The sequence below is a fragment of the Leptosomus discolor genome, chromosome 12 (genome assembly GCF_034619465.1).
Source record: "Leptosomus discolor isolate bLepDis1 chromosome 12, bLepDis1.hap2, whole genome shotgun sequence".
Taxonomy (NCBI): domain Eukaryota; kingdom Metazoa; phylum Chordata; class Aves; order Leptosomiformes; family Leptosomidae; genus Leptosomus; species Leptosomus discolor.
The window spans coordinates 1,247,704-1,270,352 of record NC_141402.1 but is presented as its reverse complement, the minus strand read 5'-3'; the positions used below and the strand labels follow the sequence as shown (position 1 = coordinate 1,270,352).

The 22,649-nt window shown below is 54.8% G+C and overlaps 1 protein-coding gene across 7 annotated transcripts; it reads left to right on the top strand.

Annotated features, from left to right (window-relative positions):
- Positions 1-580: 580 nt before the first annotated feature.
- DEAF1 (DEAF1 transcription factor) lies at positions 581-22,317 on the top strand. Of its 7 annotated transcripts, none has more exons than XM_086472073.1 (13): positions 581-649; positions 746-896; positions 1,778-1,875; positions 2,280-2,409; positions 3,158-3,304; positions 4,100-4,239; positions 4,930-4,995; positions 5,923-6,049; positions 7,789-7,917; positions 8,635-8,763; positions 12,365-12,615; positions 19,990-20,079; positions 21,605-22,317. In XM_086472073.1, the coding sequence occupies exons 1-13, from the start codon at positions 581-583 to the stop codon at positions 21,707-21,709; spliced, it is 1,632 nt and encodes a 543-aa protein (XP_086328199.1). In that variant the 3' UTR covers positions 21,710-22,317. The 7 variants fall into 7 exon arrangements, with proteins under 7 accessions (XP_086328199.1, XP_086328195.1, XP_086328194.1 ...); XM_086472069.1 differs by adding an exon at positions 18,226-18,291 and having other exon boundaries at positions 581-896; XM_086472068.1 differs by adding an exon at positions 18,226-18,291 and having other exon boundaries at positions 581-896; positions 7,756-7,917.
- Positions 22,318-22,649: the final 332 nt, after the last annotated feature.

Here is a 22,649-nt window from a genome sequence, read left to right as displayed (position 1 = left end):
GCGATCGGAGAGGACTCGGCACAGCTCGGCTTTCCTCGCGCACCGCCTCACCCGCCTTCGGGCGCGATCGGAAAAGACTCGAGCGGACTCGGGATTCTTCGACCCTCTGGGCCGGACCGCTCGGGGACTCGGCCCTGTTCGGGCGGGCTCGGGTTCCCCACCCGATCTGTCAGGTATCGCTTCGGGCCGCGCTTCTACGGACTCGGCCGGGCTCGGCTGCGTCCTGCCTTGGGATTGGCCAGCCGGCAGGAAACGCGGGCCCCGCTCGTTGGGAGCCATCGATCGCCTTCGGACGAGGCCTGGGAAGACTCGGGACACTTCGGGCACCATCGGAAGCGGTTCGGAAAGCGCTCGATTCCGCCCGGGGAACACGTTCGGAAGCGCTCGGGCGAGCTCGGCACCGCTCGGCAGCCCGCCGAAAAGCGCCCGAGTGACCTCGGAGGACCGGCCCGCGTCCCCCCGCCCCCCCCCGCCACCTCGCGGCCCCCGCTCCCGCACGGGACCCTCGGGGGGGGGGCAGCGGCGGGTGTCGGGGCCCGCTCGGGCGGGCTCGGCTCCCCCCGCCCGCCGGCTGCCTCGGATGGAGGACGCCGACTCGGCGGCGAAGCAGCTGGGTTTAGCGGAGGCGGCGGCAGTGGCGGCGGCAGCCGCAGTGGCGGCGGCAGCGGCTGCGGCGGCCGCGGAAGGACCCGAGCAGCAGCAGCAACAGCCGCCGCCGCCGCAAGCGGCTGCCGCGGAGGCGGAGCCCGAGCCCGAGGAGGAGGAGGAGGAGGAGGAGGCGGCGGCGGCAGCGCAGGTGACGGCGGTGACGGTGATGGCGGCAGATGCCGAACACATCGAGATGGGAGCCGAGCCCCTGCCGAGCGCCGACGAGGCCGCCGCCGCCGCCTTCGCAGGTCAGGGCGGGCGGAGTGCGCATGCGCAGCTCCCCTCAGCCCCCGCCGCCTCAGCGCCGCCATCGCGGCCATCCCGCGGTGAGCGGGACCGGCCCCTCGGCCCCCGCAGCCGGGGCGGGGCCGTGCGGATGCGGTCATTTACCTCAGGGGGTGCGGTGCGGCGCCGAGCTGAGGCTGCCGTCGCCCCCACACTGGCGGGAATCACTCGCTCCGCACTCCCGCACCGCGTAACGTGAAGTAAAATGAGCCAGAGCGGCCTTTGTGCGTCGAAAAATCACGTAGGCCCTGTGTCCCGTTAACAAAGCGCCCTGAAACATGCAGAATTTTGCAGGCCAGCCCCCATACGCAGACAGTTCCAGAGCCCTTCACACCTCACGGGAGCTCCAGAGTTGCTCCTTCATTCCCGGCCCTGAAACCCCCCGGTTGTAGCTGGGCGGTCGAGCAGGCTGTCCGGCAGAGGTACACCGGGCTGGCAGTGTGGGCAGTTTTTAGCTGGATCAGGGGTTCAGGTAACGGCACCCTGGAAATTAATATATGGCGGAGGGAGAGTCAGCCGTTCTCCTGGTGCCAGTCAGCCCTCTTTTAATAAAAAGCATCACAGTTGGGGGTTTATTTTTAGTACAGCTGCAATATTCGTTTTTCCCTTAGTTCATCACATGCCGGTAACTACTGTTACGGTCTCGAGGAGGTTAAAGCACGTTCAACCCGAAGCTTAATACAAATCAGAATGATTGTGTTTATAACAAAGGTGTCAGGAAAAATAAAGTTAATTTTGAACAGGAAGGAAGAGGGAAATGCCATTATAATTTCTGATGTTTAGCAGTTTATCAGGCTCTCTGGATGCAGCAGAATATTAACTTCGTGTCTATTTTACGTTGCAGAAGTCACCACAGTGACAGTAGCCAACGTTGGTGCCTCCGCAGACAATGTTTTCACTACGTCTGTGGCAAATGCAGCTTCAATTTCAGGACATGTGCTGGTAAGTCTGTCCTTTCCTTCGAAGGCCTTAGCGAAGTCCCATGTGCTTTCTTAGTGTGAATGAAGAGCTCAGTTTGTGTTTGAGCTGTAGGAAGGTCAAAGATACCTTTTCGCCGCAGTATACAGGCTTTAAGCCACAAAACCGTTAGCCAGGGGGCCGTGTCAGTTTTTTCTTTATCACATTTGAAGGTTTTTTTACCTTTCCACCCCCATATACTCATTCTGTAATGGAACTGATAGCCTGGAACACGTAACCTTTGAATTTGGTTGCCTGAAACCTCAAGAACTAACCTGGTAACTGCCATACTGATTGGTGTTTTGGGTACCTTTGAGAAGGTTTGGGGGAGTACAAAAATACATTGGTATTTTAACTCTATTAATTTAAACTCTTTATTTCTTCTATAGTCTGGGAGAACAGCCCTCCAAATAGGGGACAGCTTGAATACTGAAAAAGCCACCCTCATAGTGGTTCACACAGACGGCAGCATTGTAGAAACCACAGGGTTGAAGGGGCCATCAGCACCTCTCACACCAGGTATAAGGCAATCTGGTTTTGAAGTGTCCTTCTCCCGGAGGGGTTGCTCCTTCTCCACTTTTAATTGTGTCTCTAGGATTAAAAACCATAATATTGTGCAGTTGCCTTATAAGGATCGTTTGTCCCCTCTTGTATTTCTTGGGAGTAGAAGAATACTTAACTTTTTGGTGGTTTTTCTCCTGTCAAATGTATTTCATTTTCTCATTCTTTGCCCTAACCCTTGCCAATAAAGCTTCTTGAAAAATCTTGCCCTGCTGCTGGGCTGTCGCATGCCTCCCTGCACCCATCCCACCCGCAAAGGCAGATGGATCATTTGAATATCCACAATAAAAATACGAGTCCCCCGGTTCTTGAAGGCTCCTTGAATACAGGTTTATCTCCACTCGGGCCGCTTGCTGGTATTTATCTGTCCCAGTGGCCCGTGTCTTTACTGCTGAGGTGTTGTGCTTGGCGCTTTCCTTTCTGCCCACACGATGGCAGGGCACACCTTCAGTGGCCTGAGCCACCCTCCAGGATCAGCCTCTGGGAAGGGAAGATCCCCCCGGCTGCTTCCTCAGATGCACTTTCCTTTCTTTCCAGTCATTTTCAGAACGTTCAAGCTGATTTTTTTGTGTGTGGCGCACCTTGCCGCTCACGTTGCTGTGGAGAGGTGTCGGCGTGACGCCGTTGCCCCGGCTGAGCTGAGCGTGGGAAGGGGTAGCCGGGGCGCTCTTTGGTTGCTGTCACCTTTCTTTTCTTTTTTCCAAAGGACCGCAATCTCCTCCTACCCCTTTAACATCCGTCCAAGAGAAAACTGGAACCAAGTATAACTGGGACCCGTCTGTGTACGAGAACGAGCTGCCGGTGAGGTGCCGGAACATCAGCGGCATCCTGTACAAAAACAGACTCGGCTCAGGTAACCGCTTGGGTGCGGAGGTGTGGCGGCTCCTCCTTCACTCCGTGCACCCTTCTTCTAATCACACCACTTTTAAGGGCCTGTTGTGAGGGAAAAAAGAGAGTTTCCTAGCCAGCCTAGTCCCTTTCCATGTTATTGTTCTCTTCTGTTTTGCTCTTTCTTCAGAGGCTTTTAAACTTTTTTCTCAAATCGTGAAGCGGCAGGCTGCTGTGCAGTGAGTCTCCTCGGTAACAGCTGACTCCTCTAACGTTCTTTTTGTCTCAGAAGTAGACTTGTGTTGCTCCAAAGCTCTGCAGAATCCCTGCTGGAATGGAAAATACAGAGCTCGTCTCCTAGTGGGACTCCTTAGCCGCCTTAGCCCCTCCTCTTCTCTTCCAGCGCTGTGGAAAGGCTGCAAAAGCAGCAGCAGAAATGGTCTGTCGGCGAGCCTGATTGCACAGCACAGCGCTTGCTTCGTGGATAGAGAGTTTTCTTCACGACCAGAAGGATTAGAAATTTAAGTGCAAATTAAGGAAGGGCTTAAATTCATAGTGTTTATCCAAGAAAGACTTATACTTCTTGGGGAAGATTTTTTCCTAGCGTTTTCTAGCGTTTTGATGCATTGGTGAGGCCCAAAGTTGGAGCTGTCATTGTCACAGCCAAGATAACAGATGGGCATTGATATCCTAGATGACCAGAAGCAGCAAATGGGCCTGTTTGGTGAATGCTCTAGAGGAACTGCTGTTTTGTCTTTAGGAAAGTGGCGAAATGATTCTTGACCTTTACGAACACGTGCTTTCTCCCACTTCATTTCAGGCGGCCGTGGGCGGTGCATTAAGCAAGGGGACAACTGGTACAGCCCCACTGAGTTTGAAGCTATGGCGGGACGAGCCAGCAGCAAAGACTGGAAGAGGAGCATCCGCTACGCTGGGAGGCCGCTGCAGTGCCTTATTCACGTAAGGTTAAGTTTGCTTCCTCCCTTCTGCGGGAAGGGGCGGGTGGAGCCCGGGCAGAGGCTGGGGGTGCTGGTGCCGCGGGGCCACTCGGGAGCAACGTTTGGATTTGGTTGGGAATCAGCCCCGTGAGAGGAAATTTTCGAGATGTTTTTCCAAATAGCACAAGGCAAACCTTGCTTGTGCCCGAAAAGGGGTTGGTGAGTCCAGCCCCGAGTGTATCGCAGGACCTGAGGAGTGAGCGCTCACCCATGGCACTGTGGTTCAGTAACCTGACCTGCTTCGTTCTGTTTGCCTGGCAAACGTGTTCTTCCCTTGCACCATTTATTGAGCGTTGCTTTGGGTCCTTTGTTTCCCACAGTGTCCAGGAGTCTCGTGGAGAATTTGGCATTGCCGTTAGGTGGACAGCTGATTTCTGCTTGGGCAGAAGCTTTATATAAAGTCCCAAATAAAACAACTTCATAAAGTCTCACATATCCTTGCCTTTTGGTTTGAAAATTGTTCGGTTTTCCTTCACTCTCCTCCCATCCGCTCACCCCGTCACCGTGACGCAGGGGAGCTGGCCCCTCTGCGTGGCCCAGGGTGGGAATCGGTGCGTCTCTGTGGTTGCTGACCGAATCTTTTAGCAGAACAGCCGCGCTCTCGGTGGGTTTGGTGACTCTTAACACTGAACTAGTGATCTTCTGATTTCAGGATGGGATTTTAAATCCTCACGCTGCCTCTTGTACTTGTGCTGCCTGCTGCGACGACATGACTCTGGTGAGTTGTAGCTTTTACATCTGTTCCTTTCAAAGCAATTCATCCGTGGAGCTGCCAGAGCCGTTCGCGAGCAGGTCACGAGCGTCCTGGAAGCGTTGACGAGCGTGTGGCTGCAGCGAGCTGTGTCCGTGCTTCGCAAAGGAAGGAGAGAAGGAACTGCCAGTGCTGCTGCACAGCAGCCTCAGTAAAACTGGGTGATAGTCAAGGCTTTTTGTCTTCTTTTTTTAATTTTTTTTTTCCTAAATAATGTTATTTATGTAAAATGGCTTTTGGAGATGCTGAAGCTATTTGCGATCTTTTTTTTCCACTCGAATTTCACAGTTTTTTGAGCTGGAAGAATGTTTTGATAAGGAAGTAACATAGTACTCTGTTGGATCCGGAGTTTCATATTAAACTGCTTGGGTTGGTCGGTTGGTTGTTGGTTTGGGGTTGATTTGTTTGTTTGTTTGTTTGTTTCAAAAATGAGGTTGAAGTCCTGAAAGCAGAAGACTCGAGCTTGACTTGAAGTAGTGTTCCACATTTCTTTTCTGCTATGAACCGGACGATTTCCTTGTTTCCTAGGCTGAAACGAACTGTCTCCTGTCTTCCCCTCACGCCTGTTCTCTTCTCTTCCACAGCCTTGGCCAGCAGTCAATTATTTGCTCAGTTTTGCTCCTTAAATAATAGTGGGAAGAGGCTGAATCTGGGCCTCTTCAGCTGGAGGGGGCTGAGTGTAACTTCTTTTTCACAAAGTTCTTCTGGTTTGGAGAAGTTTTTTGGTCAATTGTTGCAAACTCTACATCCTCCGTGGGGATACGGGCTGCTTGACCTTAGCTGCATCTGGGAAGATGAGATTAAACCCAAAGTCTCCAAAGAGGTGCCCCAGCTAATGCCTTTTCCTTTTTCTTTTTCCTTTTCCTTTTCTTTTTTTTTTTGTGTTTTGCCCAGAGTGGCCCCGTACGACTCTTTGTACCGTATAAAAGGCGGAAAAAAGAAAACGAAGTGCCTGCAACTGCCGTGAAGAAGGATTGCCCCAAAAACATCACTCTGCTTCCCGCCACAGCTGCTACTACATGTAGGTTCTTTGGTGAAAATGACTTTTTTGGTGGAGAATTGCCACACTAGATAGTTGGAAGTAGCCAACTGAGAAAAGTGTCGTATTTTTTGCCGCTTCCTTTCCGTTGGATAGTTTCATTGGCTCAGGGCCTTCAGCTAATTTCGCTTCCTATTTTGTAGCACAGTGTTGCCACATCAGGACTGCAAGTCAAGTAGGAAAAAGTGCAACTCTAGACCTCCAGGAGCTCCGGTTTTAAGTATTTTAACATCCTTTTGCAGTGAGCAGTAGGTCTCATGTTCTGTTCTGAGGGGGATCTGGGTTGTATTTCCCACTGCTACTTGCTCTCTCAGCCTGGCCGTGCAGGGGCAGTTGTGGAGTCCTGGCCTTGATCCGCAGCGGGATTTGGGTAGGTTTTTCAGAAACAACAGTTGAGAAATTTCCTCCTGTTGAGGGAAAGGCCAGCTCTTTTCTGCTCTGCCGGAAATCCCCGTTCCCTCCTCTGAGCTTGGTTTTTGTCCTTCAGGAGGTGGCGGGGGCCATGGAGTCAGATTTGTGCTGCTTCTTGAAATACGTAGACAAGTAGGCTCTAAGCAGCTGGAATGCAATCCACAGCCTGGAAGTCGTTGATGAAGGAGGCAGAAGGTGACACTTTCATCTGCAAATTCCTCCCTAACGTTCAGGACATGCTTTGTTACCGGTTCTGATTGTCGAACCGTGTGTGAGAACAGGAATTAACTTGCGAGCTCATCCAGCTCACGCGTTCCCAGTCACATTCGTGTGTCCTCCTGCTCTGTCACACTGCCAGCATCTGGACGGTAACGTGACAAAGCAAATCGAGGGGGAAGCCACAGAAATCCGAACCAGAACAGCCAACAGTCAGAGCAGCTTCCCAGCTGCAGCGGGAGGAGAAGCGCACAAGGCTTCTGTAGAGTTGTCTTGGGGGGGGGGGGGGGTTCATCCCCCAGAGAGGTTTACCCTGTATGGTTTGTTCGTGGGAGGTGCTGGGAGGTACACGGTTGCTCATGCTGGCGTTGGGAGGGAGGAGGGCTGCTTGCTTCGGGAGTAGCCACGCGTGAATCTCCAGCCTCAACGTCTTAACGTTGTTTGTGAAAAGATCCTCCTGGCTGAGCAGCGTGCCACAGAACCAGCCCGTTGCCAAGGAATGGTGCTAGATTCATTAATCCTGTTTAAAAAGGGTTTTAAACGTTTTGCAGCCGCTCAGATAGATTCCCCCAGAAGGATTTTGTGATTTGTTGTTTGCGTTGGCCAGGTGTTACCTCCCTGTGTAGACACCCAGCCAGATCTGTCGTAGAATTAGTTACGATCTGCAGGTTTTTACGTTGATTTAAGTAGTAGGGACCAGGCTTGTGACAGTGGTAGGAAATCAGGATCAGCTGGAAACTGCTGGGGTTTGTGGCCCCGCTGAACCTTTCCCGTAGGTGTTAAGTTTTTGCTCCTACAATAGCTGGAAAGGTGGTGCCTTGGGAGGCAGGACATGGTGAGGGACCGTTCTGGCCTCGGGCACCCAGAGAATAAAGAGAGGCCTGCGGGAGGCCAGCCAGTGCCTTCAGAAGCCAAATGGGGCTTTTATTCCCATTTCCAATTGTCTGGGTCCCAGGTGTGACCCAAAGTGGGGTTAGCGCAGGCCGCTCGCTGACCTGTGAGTGTCTTGACTTGGGCTGATTCAGAACAGGGATATCGACAACCGAGGCCCCCGCGCCGAGTGTTAATTATGAAAGTGCTTCTACTATTTCCAGTCACCGTGACTCCTTCCGGACAGATCACTACCTCCGGTGCTCTGACCTTTGACCGTGCATCGACGGTGGAAGCCACAGCAATTATCTCGGAAAGTCCGTCCCAGGGCGACGTTTTCACTGGAGCCGCTGGTAAGAGTCTGGGAGAAGGAGAAAAACCGTTTTGGACACCCACTGCTGTAGGCAGAAGCGTTTCCAATGCTGCCCGAGGGATTTATTTCTCGAGGGAGACTCCACATAACCTGCTGTCCTTCCTTTGAAGTGATTTCAGCAGCTTGAAATCTTGCAGTTGCACAAAAGAAGTTGAAAGTTCTGTCCAGATGTTGCAGCTGCCCGTGTACGCCTCTGCTGATTTCTAGGGTTTTGTGGTCATCTCTGTCATTCTTTCACTCTGCCTTTGTCCTAAAATACTACCAAAGAAAACTAGCTGAGTGTTGAAGTGAAAAAAGGCTGAAAAATGGCAGAATAAATCAAACAAAATATAAATGCCTGACGTCTATTTCAGCTCTTTCAGTTTGATTCATACAGGGGGTTGTGAGCTCTGCTGAGGGAACTGCCCTGCTCTGCGAGCCAGGGGTCGGCGTCCTGGGATTACAGCCAGCCCAGGGGTGTGCGGGAGGGAAGGCAGCGGTCGCCTTTGCCTTGGAAAGTGAAAGCAGAGGGAGGTGAAGTCAGTACAGGGTTGCCCTGCTTGCTCCCTGTGTGAGATCACGCTGCTCCTTCTCATTGGCAGCCCCTGGACTTACCATAGAGCGTAGGAACTTGTGTAAAATGTTAAAAAAAAGGGTGAAAGAAGCATAAGAAACGCCCGACCGCTGTGTTAGATGGTGATTCCTTGTTCTTCCGCAGTTCAGGATGCCAACGTCCAGCAGCCGTGCCGGGTCAGTCACCCAGAACCCCACTACCCAAGTTACCAGGACAACTGCCAGATTTCGCCCTTTCCTGAAGCCGCGCTGCCGACATCCCATCCCAAAATCGGTATGTTTTGTGTCCCAGTGCTTGAGTGTCACCTTCTCTCTCAGCAGAGGGAAAGATTGAGGCGGAAAAATAAACTTTCCTCGGTTTTGCTTTCGAGGGTTGTGGTTATTAAGATCTGGACAAGCAGATTTGCCGCTCTGGGGGCAGCGCTTCACGCCGTTATTGAGAACTTTGGTTTGTTGGTTTCTCGGCTGTTGTGATCCTGCTGCCTAAATCATCCTGCAGCCCCGGCCTCTCCTAAGGCTTTTGTCACCGCTTGGGCACCGTGGCCAAACATTCATTTAGCGTTTGATCTGAGGAGACCGTCCCTTTTAAAATGACGTCACAGGAGCTTTTCCAAAAATTCCCACATCTCTTGATGACTCGGCCGGTGCGCGCGGGAGGCAGTCTGGGCGGGCTTGGTGCGCTGCTCTCCCATCCAGTGTCGAGACGCACCGATGTTTGTGCTGGAACGGTGGGTGCTGGTTACCAGGTGCAGCGAGAGCCAGCTCTGCTGTGCTCCCCTGGGCTCTGGAGGGGAAAAAGAAAACACGGTGTGAAAAATGACCAATTCCAATCAGCCCTTCAGTGTTTGACAGGAGAGGTTAAACTGACCGTCAAATACCTCTTCAAATGGAATTATTTTGTGTGTTATGTGTAACAGACTGTCCTGTGTAGAGCTGACTGATAAATCAGGTGAACTGCAATGCTGCTCGAGTGTTCCCTTACTGACCGGGACTGGCAGCGTTGAAGAACCTGGAATCGCAAACGTGGAAGGTGGTGACGTTACGCTGACACTGGTGTCGCTGGCGCAGGAGCTGTGAGACAGGCAGGCTTTGGTCCCTGGTACTGTTCTCTCGGATGTTAAGAAAAGATGATGCAGCCACGTTGCGTTCCTTGGTGCAGGCTGGAGGCTTGTTCTCCCCTCAGCGTGGCCTTTTACTTGCTCGTTCGGAGCAGCACGGGGTGTTCCTGCTCTGGCCGGCACGAAAAAATCCTGTTGGTTCTCAGTCTCAGTCAGATCTTGATGTTACTAATTAAATGTTGATAATTTTTTTCACCGGTGAATACTTTCTCTTGACTGATCTGCCTGTGCCAAAATGAGGACTCGGAAGTAATGCCCGGCAGATAAGGTATCAAACGCCACGCGGGGATAAATACTGTGCTGGGGGTGCAGCAGTGGGAAAGGCTCTTCTGCCAACAGCTGCTGATAAAAGAGCCGTTTATCTCTTACTCGTATCTCAGTGCAAATAGTTCTGTCCCTTCGGTTCAGTCATGTGCGAGGTGATGGAAATGACTATTTTAATTAAGGGCTGTTACCCATAAAACGTCCCCCTACCCGCACGGTGAACTCGCGGTGCTGCCGGAAAAGGTCGCCCGTCCAACCCGCCGTGACCCGCAGTGCCGTGGGTTTCCAGACTTGTCCTCTCTCTCCAAGCCTGCGCTGGTTCTTTCAGCCTTTGCTGCCTGCCTGAAATCCTGCCAGATAGGGCTTGGAAAGGGTTAAAGCGTTACTGGTCAGTATGTTAATCAATTAGTCGCTGTCTTGGAAGATACTGGGTGTTCAGTGCAGCCTTGGGAGAAGTCCTGCTTGTCTGCTGGACGGAGGAGAGCTCCTCCGTGAACTGCTGGAGGTGCAGCACGGCCTGTTGGCGTGTTGCTGTTCAGGACAGTATTCACAGCTGAATTTTAAGGACCATTTGAAGTGTAGTCAAGGTTTTTTCCGGAGTGGGGGCGCCGGCTGTTCTGTGTTTTTACCTGGGCTGTGCAGTTGGCTGTCCTGTGTCCCTGTCCTGCAGGGGGAGAGGTTTGAGGCTTGTTTCTGCCTGGCTTTTTGGGGCCACCTTAGATGGGCCAGCACGGCGGGATGTGCGGTGACATCCAAACCAGATTGCGAGGGGAGGCTGATAAATGAATGAGTAAATGAGAATATGAGAGTGGAACAGTAAATGACTAGTAAATGACTAGTAAATGACTAGTAAATGACTAGTGAACGAGAAGGAAGTGCTTTTCAGACCTTCAGCCTCTACATTTTGTTCGTGAACTTCGCCTTTAGTGAATTTCTCAACTCGGGTTTCAAGGAGGAGAGTCGGGCTCCCACAGTGGCCCGTTTCAGGGAAGCGCTGGTCCGTGCCCGGCTGGGGGGGCCTGCAGGGCTCTCCTGGTCGCGCTGCAGGGGCTCCAGGGCGGGGGCCCTGCGTGACCAGCTGCCTGGCAGAGGTGCTGGAGGTGCTGTGGGTGATGTTTCTGGGAGGAGAGCAGCACTGGCGGGGGGCAAAGGGGATCCAAGTGGCTCAGCCCTTCCGAGGTTACGTTCCCGGCTCTGCTCGGTGTTTCTCCGAGGGCAGCAGCAGCATCCATCGGCTGGAGCGGTGCTGCGTTCCTGAGGTGGATGCTGTCAAACGAAGGAAGCTGATTAGCTTTTGGTGCCTGGACTACGAACAGCTCTTCCCCCAACCGTGCAGAACTATCCAGGAAGGTTTATGGTTTCTCAGCCTGTCGTACTTTGTGCTTTTTCTGTGTGCTGAATGGTTCGGAAACGCCTCTGTGTGAGGAAAAATCCTGAAATTAGTAGATTTGGGGGTAATAAGACTGCACAGCCCCCAAGTTCTGGTGCCCTCTTTTCTCTAGTGAACGATTTAGTGAGGCATTTAGAGGTCAGCGGTTGGTAGACAGGAATGCCTTGGACTTAATCTTATGGCAGATGGCGAGTATTTAGCACTGGAGTTACGAGTTGAATTTTGGAAAAGTAAGGCCGATAAAGCCAGATAACATTTATTCCTGGAAATGTTGCCTGAGGTGAGCTTCCACTGTGTGTGGTTGGGTTCCTGGATCTAGCTGTAATTTCCTCACACTGTATATGCCACCCCAGTGTGGTGAAAAGTAGATGGTTTAGTGACCCAATAACTGCTGGGTTTGGAACATTTGCAAAGGTAAAGCTAAGACAGAATTGATGGTTTTCTAGGGCTTTAGTTATCTGACACAGGCTCTGGGAAAGGGAGGACTGCAGAGTGCCAATAATTGAGGGGGTTGGAGGTACGTTCGAGGGGGGTGCGATTAGGTTGCCAGGGCAGGGGGTTCGCTTCGTTCTGGTGGCTTCCTGCACCCTGCAGTTACTGGTGACGTTGTGGTTAGGGTATGAAAAAGTAAAGGCTGCGACCCCTCAATTGTCGGTGGGTTTTTTCCGTCTTTTACTTGTCCCTTGAAGTCTGTTTAGAAGTATTGCCGGGCTCCTGTGCTTCTGTCTTTTGTTTCATACCTGTAGCATTCTAGTTTGCACCAGAGTGAAGGGCTGTAGTTAGGATTCTGGAAGGAGGGGCTGCAGACAAGAAACTTCTTTCTTAAAAACTGTGCAACACGGTCGATGTAAAGCAAATGTCGGGAGATGGGAGTGTCTGAAACCAAAACTTCCATCTGGACTGTGCACATTCACCCTTGGGATTAGGCAAGGAGAGGTTTCAGAGCTGCAATGAGCATTGCTGTTCAGAACCTCCAGGGTATTTGAAACACAGCTGTGAATACCTTGTATGACAAGTTTTGGTGTTTCAGTGTGGTATGTGTGTTTTCATGGAAATGAAATGCCCTAATTCCATATATTTTCTTCTTCTTTCTTTACCTTCAGTGTTAACCTCGCTCCCTGCCCTGGCGGTGCCCCCCACGACCCCCACCAAAGCCATATCCCCTTCGGTGGTGAATGGGCTGGAAGTGACGGAGCAGCGGAGCTGGTTGTACTTGGAGGAGATGGTCAACTCCCTGCTCAACACCGCCCAGCAGCTGAAGACTCTCATTGAACAGGCCAAACAGGCCAGCTCCTCCTTCCGCGAGGCTGCTGTCACGCAAGCCAAAATTCAAGCCGACGTGGAGAGGAAAGAGGTAATTGTGCCAGAGAGGTGAGATGGCTCAGCCAAGGGCGCCTGTTGGCTGAGCGATGAGCCGAGCAGCACCTCGCTGGTTTTCGCTGGCTGTAACGGTGGTAGAAATTGTTTCTCAATGTCTCGCGAGCAGTGTCACCGAGAGAAGGCTTTGAGTTACTTGTACCGTGGGGAGAGGATCTGGGATCCCCAGAGCTGCAGGCCCAGGCTAGCAGTACAGCCTGTGTGGTGGCGGGAGTCCTGAGCTCTCCCGTCGGCCATCCTTACGCTTCCGAGATGGGGACACGGAATCCTGGTCTAGGAGAGGTGGTGAGCGCTCCGCCGGGCGGCGGCTGCTCTCCTTGTCAGGTGAGCAGGGCCAGCAAAGAGGCTTTCGGTGGCCCAAAGAGGCAGAGGGATAAAAAGACCAGCGAGCTGTGGAGTTCATGGGGAAGATGAGCAGCCGAATTCAGAGGCGTCTCGCTGAGCCTGGTGCGAGCCAAGCTGATCTGGCGTGAGTCCTGTGGTCAGGCTGCCAGGCCGGCTGGCGTGACGGGAGTGTCAGCTTGTGCCCCGCGGCCCCTCTCTCCTCTGTGCGGGCTCATCTGCAAGGACTGCCCTGCTCTCCCTGCTGCTCTTCTCTTTACCTGAGGCGTGGTAGGGACCCTGGATTCTTCTTAACGCCAGCTCAGGCACGCACCCCGAATCTGGCTCCATGCACGGCTGAACGCGTTCCCCTTCTCCCCCCCAGATCCACAGCTGCTGGTGTGGACTTGAAGGAGCGAGGTGGGGGGCAACGTTCTGTGAAACTGGTGTCGTGGTCGTTAGCTGATGAGCTCCCCTCCCGTACACCACGTACCCGCTGTTGCCATCGGCGTTATTGCTAACGTCAGCTTTCCACTGACTCCGTAGGCACGAGTGTGCAGCAAGAGACCTTGAAGAAAAGTGTGTGGGAAGACTTTGCTGAGAGCTGAGAACCCCCATGACAGTCCTTGCAGCGTCTTTGATATTCTTTGCCACGTTGTCTCTGCTAAACTCTTCTGTACGCTGCATCCTTGATGTGCAGGTGTGTGATACGTTGAGAATCTTAATTCTTCCCTGCCTGCCGCCTGGGCAGAGGGGGTATCCGCGCTGCTGGCTAGGTTCGGGCCGTTTGCTGCTGAAAAGCTGCGTGGAGCGTGGGGTACCGAAAAATGGGGAGCTTTGACACAGTTTAGAGATGAACATCTGACTTTGTTTAACTCCGTTCTCTGCTCTTTTTCCAGTTTCTGTGCTGTCGTCCCTTCTGTTTATCCTTACAGTGGTTTCTGGAGTACAGTGGTTGTTCAGAGTCCATTCCCCTCACCCTCTGATCCAAATCCACCTCGCTTCTAGTTTCTTCTTGCCCTGGGAATGGGAGTTAAAAAGCACTCCTGTGTATTGATTGAAGTGCTGACTTTGCAAGGCGAGGATGGGCGCGTGTTTCCAGAGGAAGCCCCTTTCCCAGTAACTCTTGACTCCCCAGTTACACAACTTGTGTGTCTTACCGTTCTGGCTGCGTCACGGGTACTCGACAGTTTAGTAGTTTGATAACAACACTTGCTCGTGGGACTGCTGGTTCAATGGCCAACCACCAACTCTCCAGCTCGCTGCTGTGTGCTGGCCTCTGCATCCACCCAGCTGGTACCGCAGGCAGCCATTTCTGACCCCCTTCTAGTGAATTCCAGTTTTGGACAAAACTCTGGGTTTCTGGTAGAGGGCTGGAATGATTGGAAACGATGACAATAAATGTCAAGTAATTGGCTGTCTGCTTTTGCGTTGGTCAAAGGTGCTTTTCTGATTTCGTGGGTGTTTCGGTGATTTATGACGCCACGTCTCTCTCCCGCCCTGAGCCCGTGTGTGCTCAAACTGCTCTTTGTGGCGGTGAAGGCGCGTGAGAGGGAGGACGAGGTGTCGTCCTGCGCTCGCGATTTCTGCCGGAGCGATTTCATCCGAAGGAGACGGGTGCTTTCTGACTGCTTGGGGGTCGTGACGCGGACAGAACTTCCAAGGGCCAACCGACGGGGGACCCTTCTCGCCACCCCCCCGCCCCGTTTCAGGGCAGGGGACGCAGCGGTGTGGGAGCCGCTCTGTGGGGGAGCTGCCAGCTCGCAGTGCAGCAGGGGGCTCCTGGCTCTTGGGGAGCGAACGATCGTGGGTGTATCAGAGCTGCGGAGCCCAGGCTGTGCCCCAGATTAAATTGTCACCGAGCTGTAAGCTCAGCTCTTCCTGGAAGGGTGACTGAATGCCTGGCAGGATTAAAGAAATCCCTTGGGAGCAGGCTGGTTCCCAACGGGACACACGGACGGCGTTGCCCTGGCTGTGCCTCACAGGGATCTTCCCTTTCCGCAGCGGCGCAGAGCCGTTCCCCCGGGACAGCATCCCGGCTCTGGAGGAGTTTAAGCGCTTTTGATGTTGTAACTGTCCATGTCCCTGACCGCATCCCTCTGCCGTCCCTGGGGAGGAGGGGGTGGCCTCTGCCTGCCGAGAGGAGAGCGAGGCCGAGCGCTCGGGACAGCGCTTGACCTGCCCTTCGGAGGAAGCGTGAGGTGCCCCAGGTTTACGCGGAGCAGAGAAGTGGCAAGAACAGCAAACGCGTAGGAAAACTTCCGTGCGTGCTCGTTTTCAGGCTTCCTGGGGAGCAAGGAATGAAGCATTAAGAATCCTTCATCACAGCTCATGTGCCTCGTTGTACGTGGCCAATCACTCGCTGTATTGTGTTTCTCTTAGTATTTAACGAGCTTTGGAGTCCATTAAACACCGCAAATGAGCCGGTCTGCTCCCGTATAGCAGCAGGTTGGTTGACTTGGCTTTAAATACCAGAGGTTGTGCCCTGTCCCGAGCAGCGGCAGGTGCTCGTGGGGCTCCGGGCTGTGACAGGCAGCTCGAGCTCCCAGTTCCCTTTGAGCGGGGGAGGCGTTTGTGCCGCCTGCGCGCTGAGGTTCGTACCTGCGGAGTCACCGAGCAGGCGTCGCTGTTTCGCTCCGGGCACTCTTGCTAGTGGTACTATCCAGGGCTCTTCAAAGGAGCTTTAGGAATATGTTATTCCCCTCGTTTGTGTAGTTTTGAAGGTGGAAGTGCCAACATCGGAGAGGAACTGTGGCAGGAAGGGGGGCTGCTCAATGTAGCAAGTGAAAACCATAAAACATCACGAGTGCAGCATCAGTTGGAAGCCTCTGCAGTCCCGTTTCTTCCTTAAGATGGCACGTCTGATGGGCACTTTGCAGGAGGAAAGGCCCTTGGGTCCCTAAGTGCAGCTCCAAACACACGGCGATACCCAGACACAGAGTCCTTAAGAACAAGGGGGGGGCTGAGCTGGGAGGAGGTGAGCGTTTAGGCAGCGGGCCGTACGGCCGTGGAATATAAATGCCCATCGTCGTAGGCAGTTAGAGAACAGATGGAGAAATACACTTGGCTTCCACTCTCCTCTCGTGTCTGACGTGAGGTTTTGTCTCTCTGCCCCTCTGCTGCTGCGCTCGCAGCCACACGTGCCCTGTGGCGGGGTCCGGCGACGTCCTTCGCTGTTCTGAAGGAACCGGGGGTCAGATTCCGAGCGCTGGCGCTGAGGCCTCCCCCCACGGAGGCTCTGCTGCGCGTGATTTTGCGATTCGGAAGTGCCCACGGGTGCTCTGGGGCTGGCTGCGGCCTTTTTAATGTCGGTAAATTCGTTTAAGGATCGTGGTTTGCTGGGCGAATTTCAAGACTGAGGGTCTTGTCCAAATCGTTTTTCCATCTTGGCCAGTTCTTTCGATGCCCCTGGGTGAGTCCTCGGCCTCTCTGGAGGCCTGCTCTTTCCAGTGAGGGCAACACGTCCTTCGCAGGGGCTTGTGTACTGGTCTGCAACGTGGGTGAGAGGCTGTGTCGGAAAGCGTTAACCTTGTGAGTCCTGGAAACGAGGGCACTTTGTAAACCCAAACCCTGCAGTTCCTGCATTTCTGAATTTATCTCTTTTGCAGTCATTTCTTTTGAAACAAAATTGATCTAGAGCATAAGAAAGCGGTTGAAAATGCCTTTCCTGTCGTGCATGCTGTCTGCGGTGTCTCATGTGCCGGCTGACGGGGAGAACTCCCTCACTGACGAGCAGAGCCCTCGCAGGGTCAGCTCCAGGGGTGAAGCTGCCTGTTTAAGAACGATGGGGGCCGTAACCTTCTGCTTGCCGTGGGCAAACAGGAGGTGCGGACGCAGCTGGTCCTCAGCCCCCGCAGGCCTTCACGACAAGGAACGCCAAACACAGGCGACGTTTGTGTTACGTGGAAGTCTTGGGGAGTGACGTTCCGTAAACCCTCCAGCTCAGCGTTTGTGTGAACTGCTAAAATGCCTCGTGCTTATTGCAAAAAAAAACCCAAAATATCAAACTATTTGTAAGCTTTGTCTGGACGGCAGCACTTTGCGGGGGGGTCATGGACGGCAAGTGCTCTGTCGGCGCTTGGTGCGGCTGTGGAGGAGAAGCTCCCCACTGCCATTGCTGAGCCGCTTGTGACCGAGCGTACCCGACCCTTTGGCTACTGTCCCAACGTTGGGCTCGAGGTTTTTGATTTAGGGGAGGACGTTTAGGAAGAGAGGGAGTGAGTGGAGAAACAAAGGCCCGGTGTCTCTTGGGAGAGGTCTTTGACAGTTTGCAGGATTGGTCCAAAAGGGCTGGATTAAAGACGGCGCTTTACACAGCGGCCTGGGTGCTCTGGCAGTGTAATTTTTCTGAGTGTGCATTAAGCCATCGTTTATATCAGATAAACTTTAGGAGGCGGAGAATACACGGACTCACCAAATTCTGTGCCAGAAGACATTGCTGGAAGATCATAAAGATACTCCGGAAATGTGTTAAACAGCTTTTCTGTATAAATTTCACAGAATCCGTGTCAAAATCTGACAAGTGTTTTAACTGAAATAGCCCTCTGTGTAACGCAGCGACGCCAGCAGAGCCCAGCCCTTTTGAAAACAAGGTGGAAGATTAAATCAGCTCGCAGCTGGGCCGTCTGAACTCTGTTTTAGAAAGATTAAAGCAATTCAGGGCTAGAAAGCATGAAATGAACCTTAAAAGGGCCGGGCGTTTAAGCAGTGTAGCTCTAGTGAGCAAATAACGGCTCGTGTGCTGCAAAGGAGCCGTCAAAACAGTTGAGAAGTGGAGGGTGTCGGTGCTCTGGAGCTGTTTCTGGGAGAGATCTGGATGGGTCTGGCTTGGTCCTCTCTCTTACCGCGCCTTTTCCTTCTCCGTAGCTTCTGCACGGCGTGACTCCCTCAGCCGTGGGCTGTGCCGAGCCGGAGGACTCGCTGTGGGGACAGACAAAAAGGAGAGAGGAGGGGGTCGAGCGGGTGGTGCCCGTCGGCGGGTGTCGGGGGCTGAGAGCAGAGGTGCAGGAGTGGGGCGAGGGCTCCGAGTCAGTGCTGCGCTTCACGGGCACTGTGTCGCCTCAGGCCGCTTTCTCCCAGGCTGCTTCACCCGTCAGGGCACAGCCCCCCTCTCCTGGGAGGGCACAGCGAGGTGCCCCTTCAGCTGCCCTTCTGGGCTTGCCAGGAGCGAGCTCAGTGCCAGGGCCCTCCCTGCAGAGCCCCCTCTTCAGCCCCTCGCTCGTGCTCCGGCTGTGGAGTGACACGTCTGGTGTCTTTTTCCTTGCAGCAATATCAGAACCAGTTGTTCCAACAGTCGGAAGATGTGGACGGGAAAACAGAGATCATCATCAAGGTGAGCTGGGGACGTCCCGTGTTTTGGGAAGGGTCTTTGTCTCGTTCCATGTAAACATGCAGAGGGCCTGGCATTGCCACGGAAGAGTCGTGTATTCGGGGTCTGCCCTCGCCTTCCGGCAGAGCTCCGAGCTCTCCCTGGCGGCACTAATGCTCTGTTGGGGCAGAGCGTTGCCCCTTGCCCAAACCTTCCAGGTTTCCCAGTCCTCTGTCGCCGTCTGGCCAGGGTGACCGCTCTCGCTCCCCCTCAGTACGGGTGTCGCCGCCCTCAGGGGTGGCTGTCGCCGAGGCGTGACGGGCGGGAAGCGCTCTGCCTCTTTGGCCCGTCAGCTGCTTGTCGAAGCTGCGTGGTTCCCGCCGGCGTTCGGAATGGGGGTGTGAGTTGAGCTGGTCCCGGAGCCCTGGTTTAAGCCCTCACAGCTGTAGCCTGGCCGGGATCTCCAGGCACAACCGCGCACACGGTATTTTCCACGTTTTCCAAGACCGTGTAGGTTGGGAACAGCCTCCATCAGGTACCGCTTTGGGACAGGCCTTGCAAGTCCCAAAGAGCCGCTTTGAGCCCCTTCCTGGTGGCCTGGCTCATCCCCGGCTGTGCCTCAGGAAGGCAGAGTCCAGTCCCAGCAGCTGCTGGCTGTGGGCCCGCTGGTGAGATGGGAGCGGGTGGCGCGAGGAGCTCTGTCAGTCAGGGCGCCGGCTGCTCGGCCGAGAGGAGGGGTGGGACTGGAGACGCCTGCGGGACCTTCCCAGCCTCCTCTCGCGACCTCACGCCGCTGCTCGGACGTGCTAATGACTTGCCAGTAATTTAATGAGTTGGAAACGGAACGCTCCGTGAAGTGCTTGTTTTTGCGGTAGTTCAATGGTATTTCCACCTAAATATACAGGTTTTGTTAATTGGTGTCACTGAGGCAGGATTAAAGCCATAGACACAAACGTCCTTTAAAAACCAGGTGTGATTTTTCATCCCTGTCTCCTGTCTCGCCCGACTGCTCGGCTTAACTCCTCGCTCCTGTTAGAGCCGCCTTGATTTTACTCCCCTGTCGTCCGTGTCTCTGTTGGGACGTTGCTGATGTAGTTGTGCTGCTGCCTGGCAAAGGGACCAGCCTGCTCGGCCCACGGGAGCCGATCCCTTTTTCCTCTCAAAAAAACAGGGAAAGATTCAACTCCAGGGTCCCATCCTTGTGCCTGCTCCTGTTGTCCTTCCTCAGACCCTCTCTCAGACACACGCAGGACTGTAAACCAAAACAACCGACCAAACCTGCCTTTAAAGCTTTAAATTTGGGATAAAGCCGGGGTTTGGGTATCGATGGCGTGGGCGTAGCCTGTACCCTGCTGTCGGAACAGGCCTGCCCTCGGTAACCTGGCGGGGGCCGATGGATGCGTGACCTGCGCGGAGGGAGGCATCTCTGGGGCGGTGTGGACAGATTTCCATGACCACTCAGCGCCTCACCCACGTTTCGAAGGGCCTCTTGCCCTCCCAAAAGGAAAACGGAGGTCCCTGTCATTTTCTGAAGTGATCCCTGCTAACGTGGCGAGGAGAGGGGGTCTCTGAGGGCAGGTCCAGGAGCCGCTGGGCCTGTTTTGTGCTTGTGTCCGGAGGATACATTGGGAACCGGGGGCTTTACAGCACCTGTGTTACGCTTTGGTGGTCTCCCCGTTGTTGTCATCTCTGACGTGGTCACTTTGCCGTCCATTTTCACAGCAGTCCTGTGTCAACTGCGGTCGAGAGGCAACGAACGAGTGCACGGGATGCCACAAAGTCAACTACTGCTCCACGTTCTGCCAGCGGAAGGTACGAGCCTGCTTGGGAGCTGCAGATCCAGTGGTCGGGAGAGGGCTGCGTGACCCTGGGGAGAGCCAGACGGCCCTGCCTGCTGCCGGAGGGGCGCAGGCACGGCGAGAGGGCCGGGCGGCAGAGCTGGCCGTGTCCCACGGGCAGCCCGAGCACGAGCCTTGCGCGGGGCGGCAGCCCCAGCATCCTCCCGAGCCGAGCGGGACCAGTGCGGGGGCAGGTCTGCAGGGCAGGTCTGCGGGGTCGAATGGGTGGGGAAGAGCCCCAGATTTGCACACACCGTCTCAAAGGTGATGTAAAAATCAGAGTAACACCCGCAATGAGGGCACGGACTCCTCATTCCGTGAGCTGCAGGGACCTGTGAGCTGGGAGCACTTCTGCAGCCCTTCCCTGCTGCTTCCTGGTGAGCGGGACACTCCTCAGTCCCTGCTGCGTCACTGACACAGCTCTCGTGTCCTTCACATTATTTGTGATGCTACAGGTGAAACAGTGGGACGACCTGTAAGATTTTGAACGTGGGAGGTGGGAAGAGGTATGGGGAGGTAGGTGGAGGAAGCCGCTGTGCCTCACGTTTTGCGCAGGTTCCTCACGAAGACCCTTGGCCCCCTGCCCCAGAGGAGGGGGCGAGTCCCTTGAGGCAGCGTGACAGTCCTGGGGGCTGTCCAGGCGCGGTCGGAACCAGCCGAGGCCGCGTGTGTCGAGCAGCTGCAGAGTCCTGACTGTTTCCTGGCCCCTGTAGCCAAGTGTAGCGGTGGCCAAGCTCCCCGTCTGCGCAGCAGAAGTTAAAAGATCCAAAGAAGCAGCGGGTGCTGCTGGCAGAAAGCTTCCCCAGCCTTCCTGCCGCCTCCCGGGCATCGCATCAGTACGAGGGCGCTGGCAAACGGCACCAGTAGTCGCCTCTTGTCCCCCTCCTAGAGCGTGTCGCTTCCCAGTGGCGTCAGCCCGTGCCCGCCCGCTGCTCTGTCACGGGGTGGGAGTTTGACGTGGTTGTCGGTAAGCGATGCCTTGGGGTTCCCCCGGTATTTGTGAGCTCTGCTCTGGGGCCGCTGGGTTGAGCAGGTTCGGGCAGCGCTTTGGTAGTTCAGGCCAGAAGATCAAGCCGGCCGCGGGAGGAGGCGTGTTCCTGCCCTCTGCCGCTGCTGAGCGAAGACCCCTTGGAAGGCGCTGGCCCCAGCAGCGCTGCCTCGCCGTGGGCTGCCTTTGGGAGGGGGGTTACGGCGAGGTTCTGGCTCTGATTTAGTGAATTTTCCACGCCCGAACTGACTGATGTCCTGGATTGGGTTTTGGGTGGAGAGGCGAGCACCCTGCTTGGGGTGTTTCCGCCTCTAATACTGACCCAGCACCGGGGTCCTTCCCGGTCGTCGTCGGTCTCGTTTGGGCGGGCAGCAGAGACCTGCCGTGGCCCGTCTGCGCCGCAGGAGGCGCTGCTCCAAGGGGGCTTCTGCGGGGCCCGCGGTGCTTCGCGGGCTGCGCTTCCCGAGGGCCCTTTCTCTTCATGGCCTTTCCGTCTGCTCTTCCCTCGCAGGACTGGAAGGACCACCAGCACATCTGCGGCCAGTCGGCCGCCGTGACGGTGCAGGCCGACGAGGTGCACGTCGCGGACAGCGTGATGGAGAAGGTCACCGTCTGAGCACACCTACCTCTGACCGTGGTGCGGCCGGCTGGATCGGCAACCCGGCGTGAGCGGCCTGTCCGTTCCAACCCACGCTTCTCACGAGCAAACTCGTTTTTGAAAGACTTTTTCATACTCTGACAGCATTTGCCTACTCCCGATCCTCTTCCGAAACTTTGAATAATACAGAGACTGTGAAAAACTCGTCGGGAAGCGACAAGCCCCGCCTGACTGCAGCCTCGTGGCTGGGAGCCACCATCGGCTTAAGGAAGCTTGGACTTTGCCAGACTGGAACCTCCACCGTGTGGATTAGGGCGATCTCATCATCTCTCTTGAGATGGGTCTAAAGCAGGTGCTGCAATGAGATTTGCCAGTGTTTCCTTCTCCCTGCACCTCCCTACCTCTTGTCTGAAAAAAGAAACGGACCCTCAGTTGGTTTATTTAATTGCCTTGGAGAAGCCAGTGCAAGTTCTTAGTTTGCCATTGGAAGGAGGTTTTTTTCCCCTGTGTTCCCTCTGTGCTGGGCAGCTTTGGAACACGTCGGAGCTTCTGCACTTGAACAGAAGTGAAAACCAACAGGTTGTTCAATAAAATGCGGTGAAAGCCTGAGCGTGCCCGGCGGTGCTGTTGAGCTCCCGGGGCAGCGCTCTAACGTTATGAGCGCCGCGGCGAGCGGCCGTCGGGAGCTGGGGCAGCCACGGCGCAGCTGCGGTGACGGGCGCGTCTCCGGGGGCGGCCGGGCCGGCGGGGGACGCGCGGTGTCACTGTGTGCCTCGGCTGGGGCCCGCAGCGGCCGGCCGGCCAAAATCCGATCAGATCCAGCCCAAAGAGGGGAGAGCGCGTTCCCAGAGCGCCGTCCTGCCGCTGCCCGGTAGCAGCTGCTAATTAAAGACGCGGTGAGCGTCAGGAAGGTATTTGCTTTGTTCACCGCAACAAAACCGTTCCATTATTAAAGTGC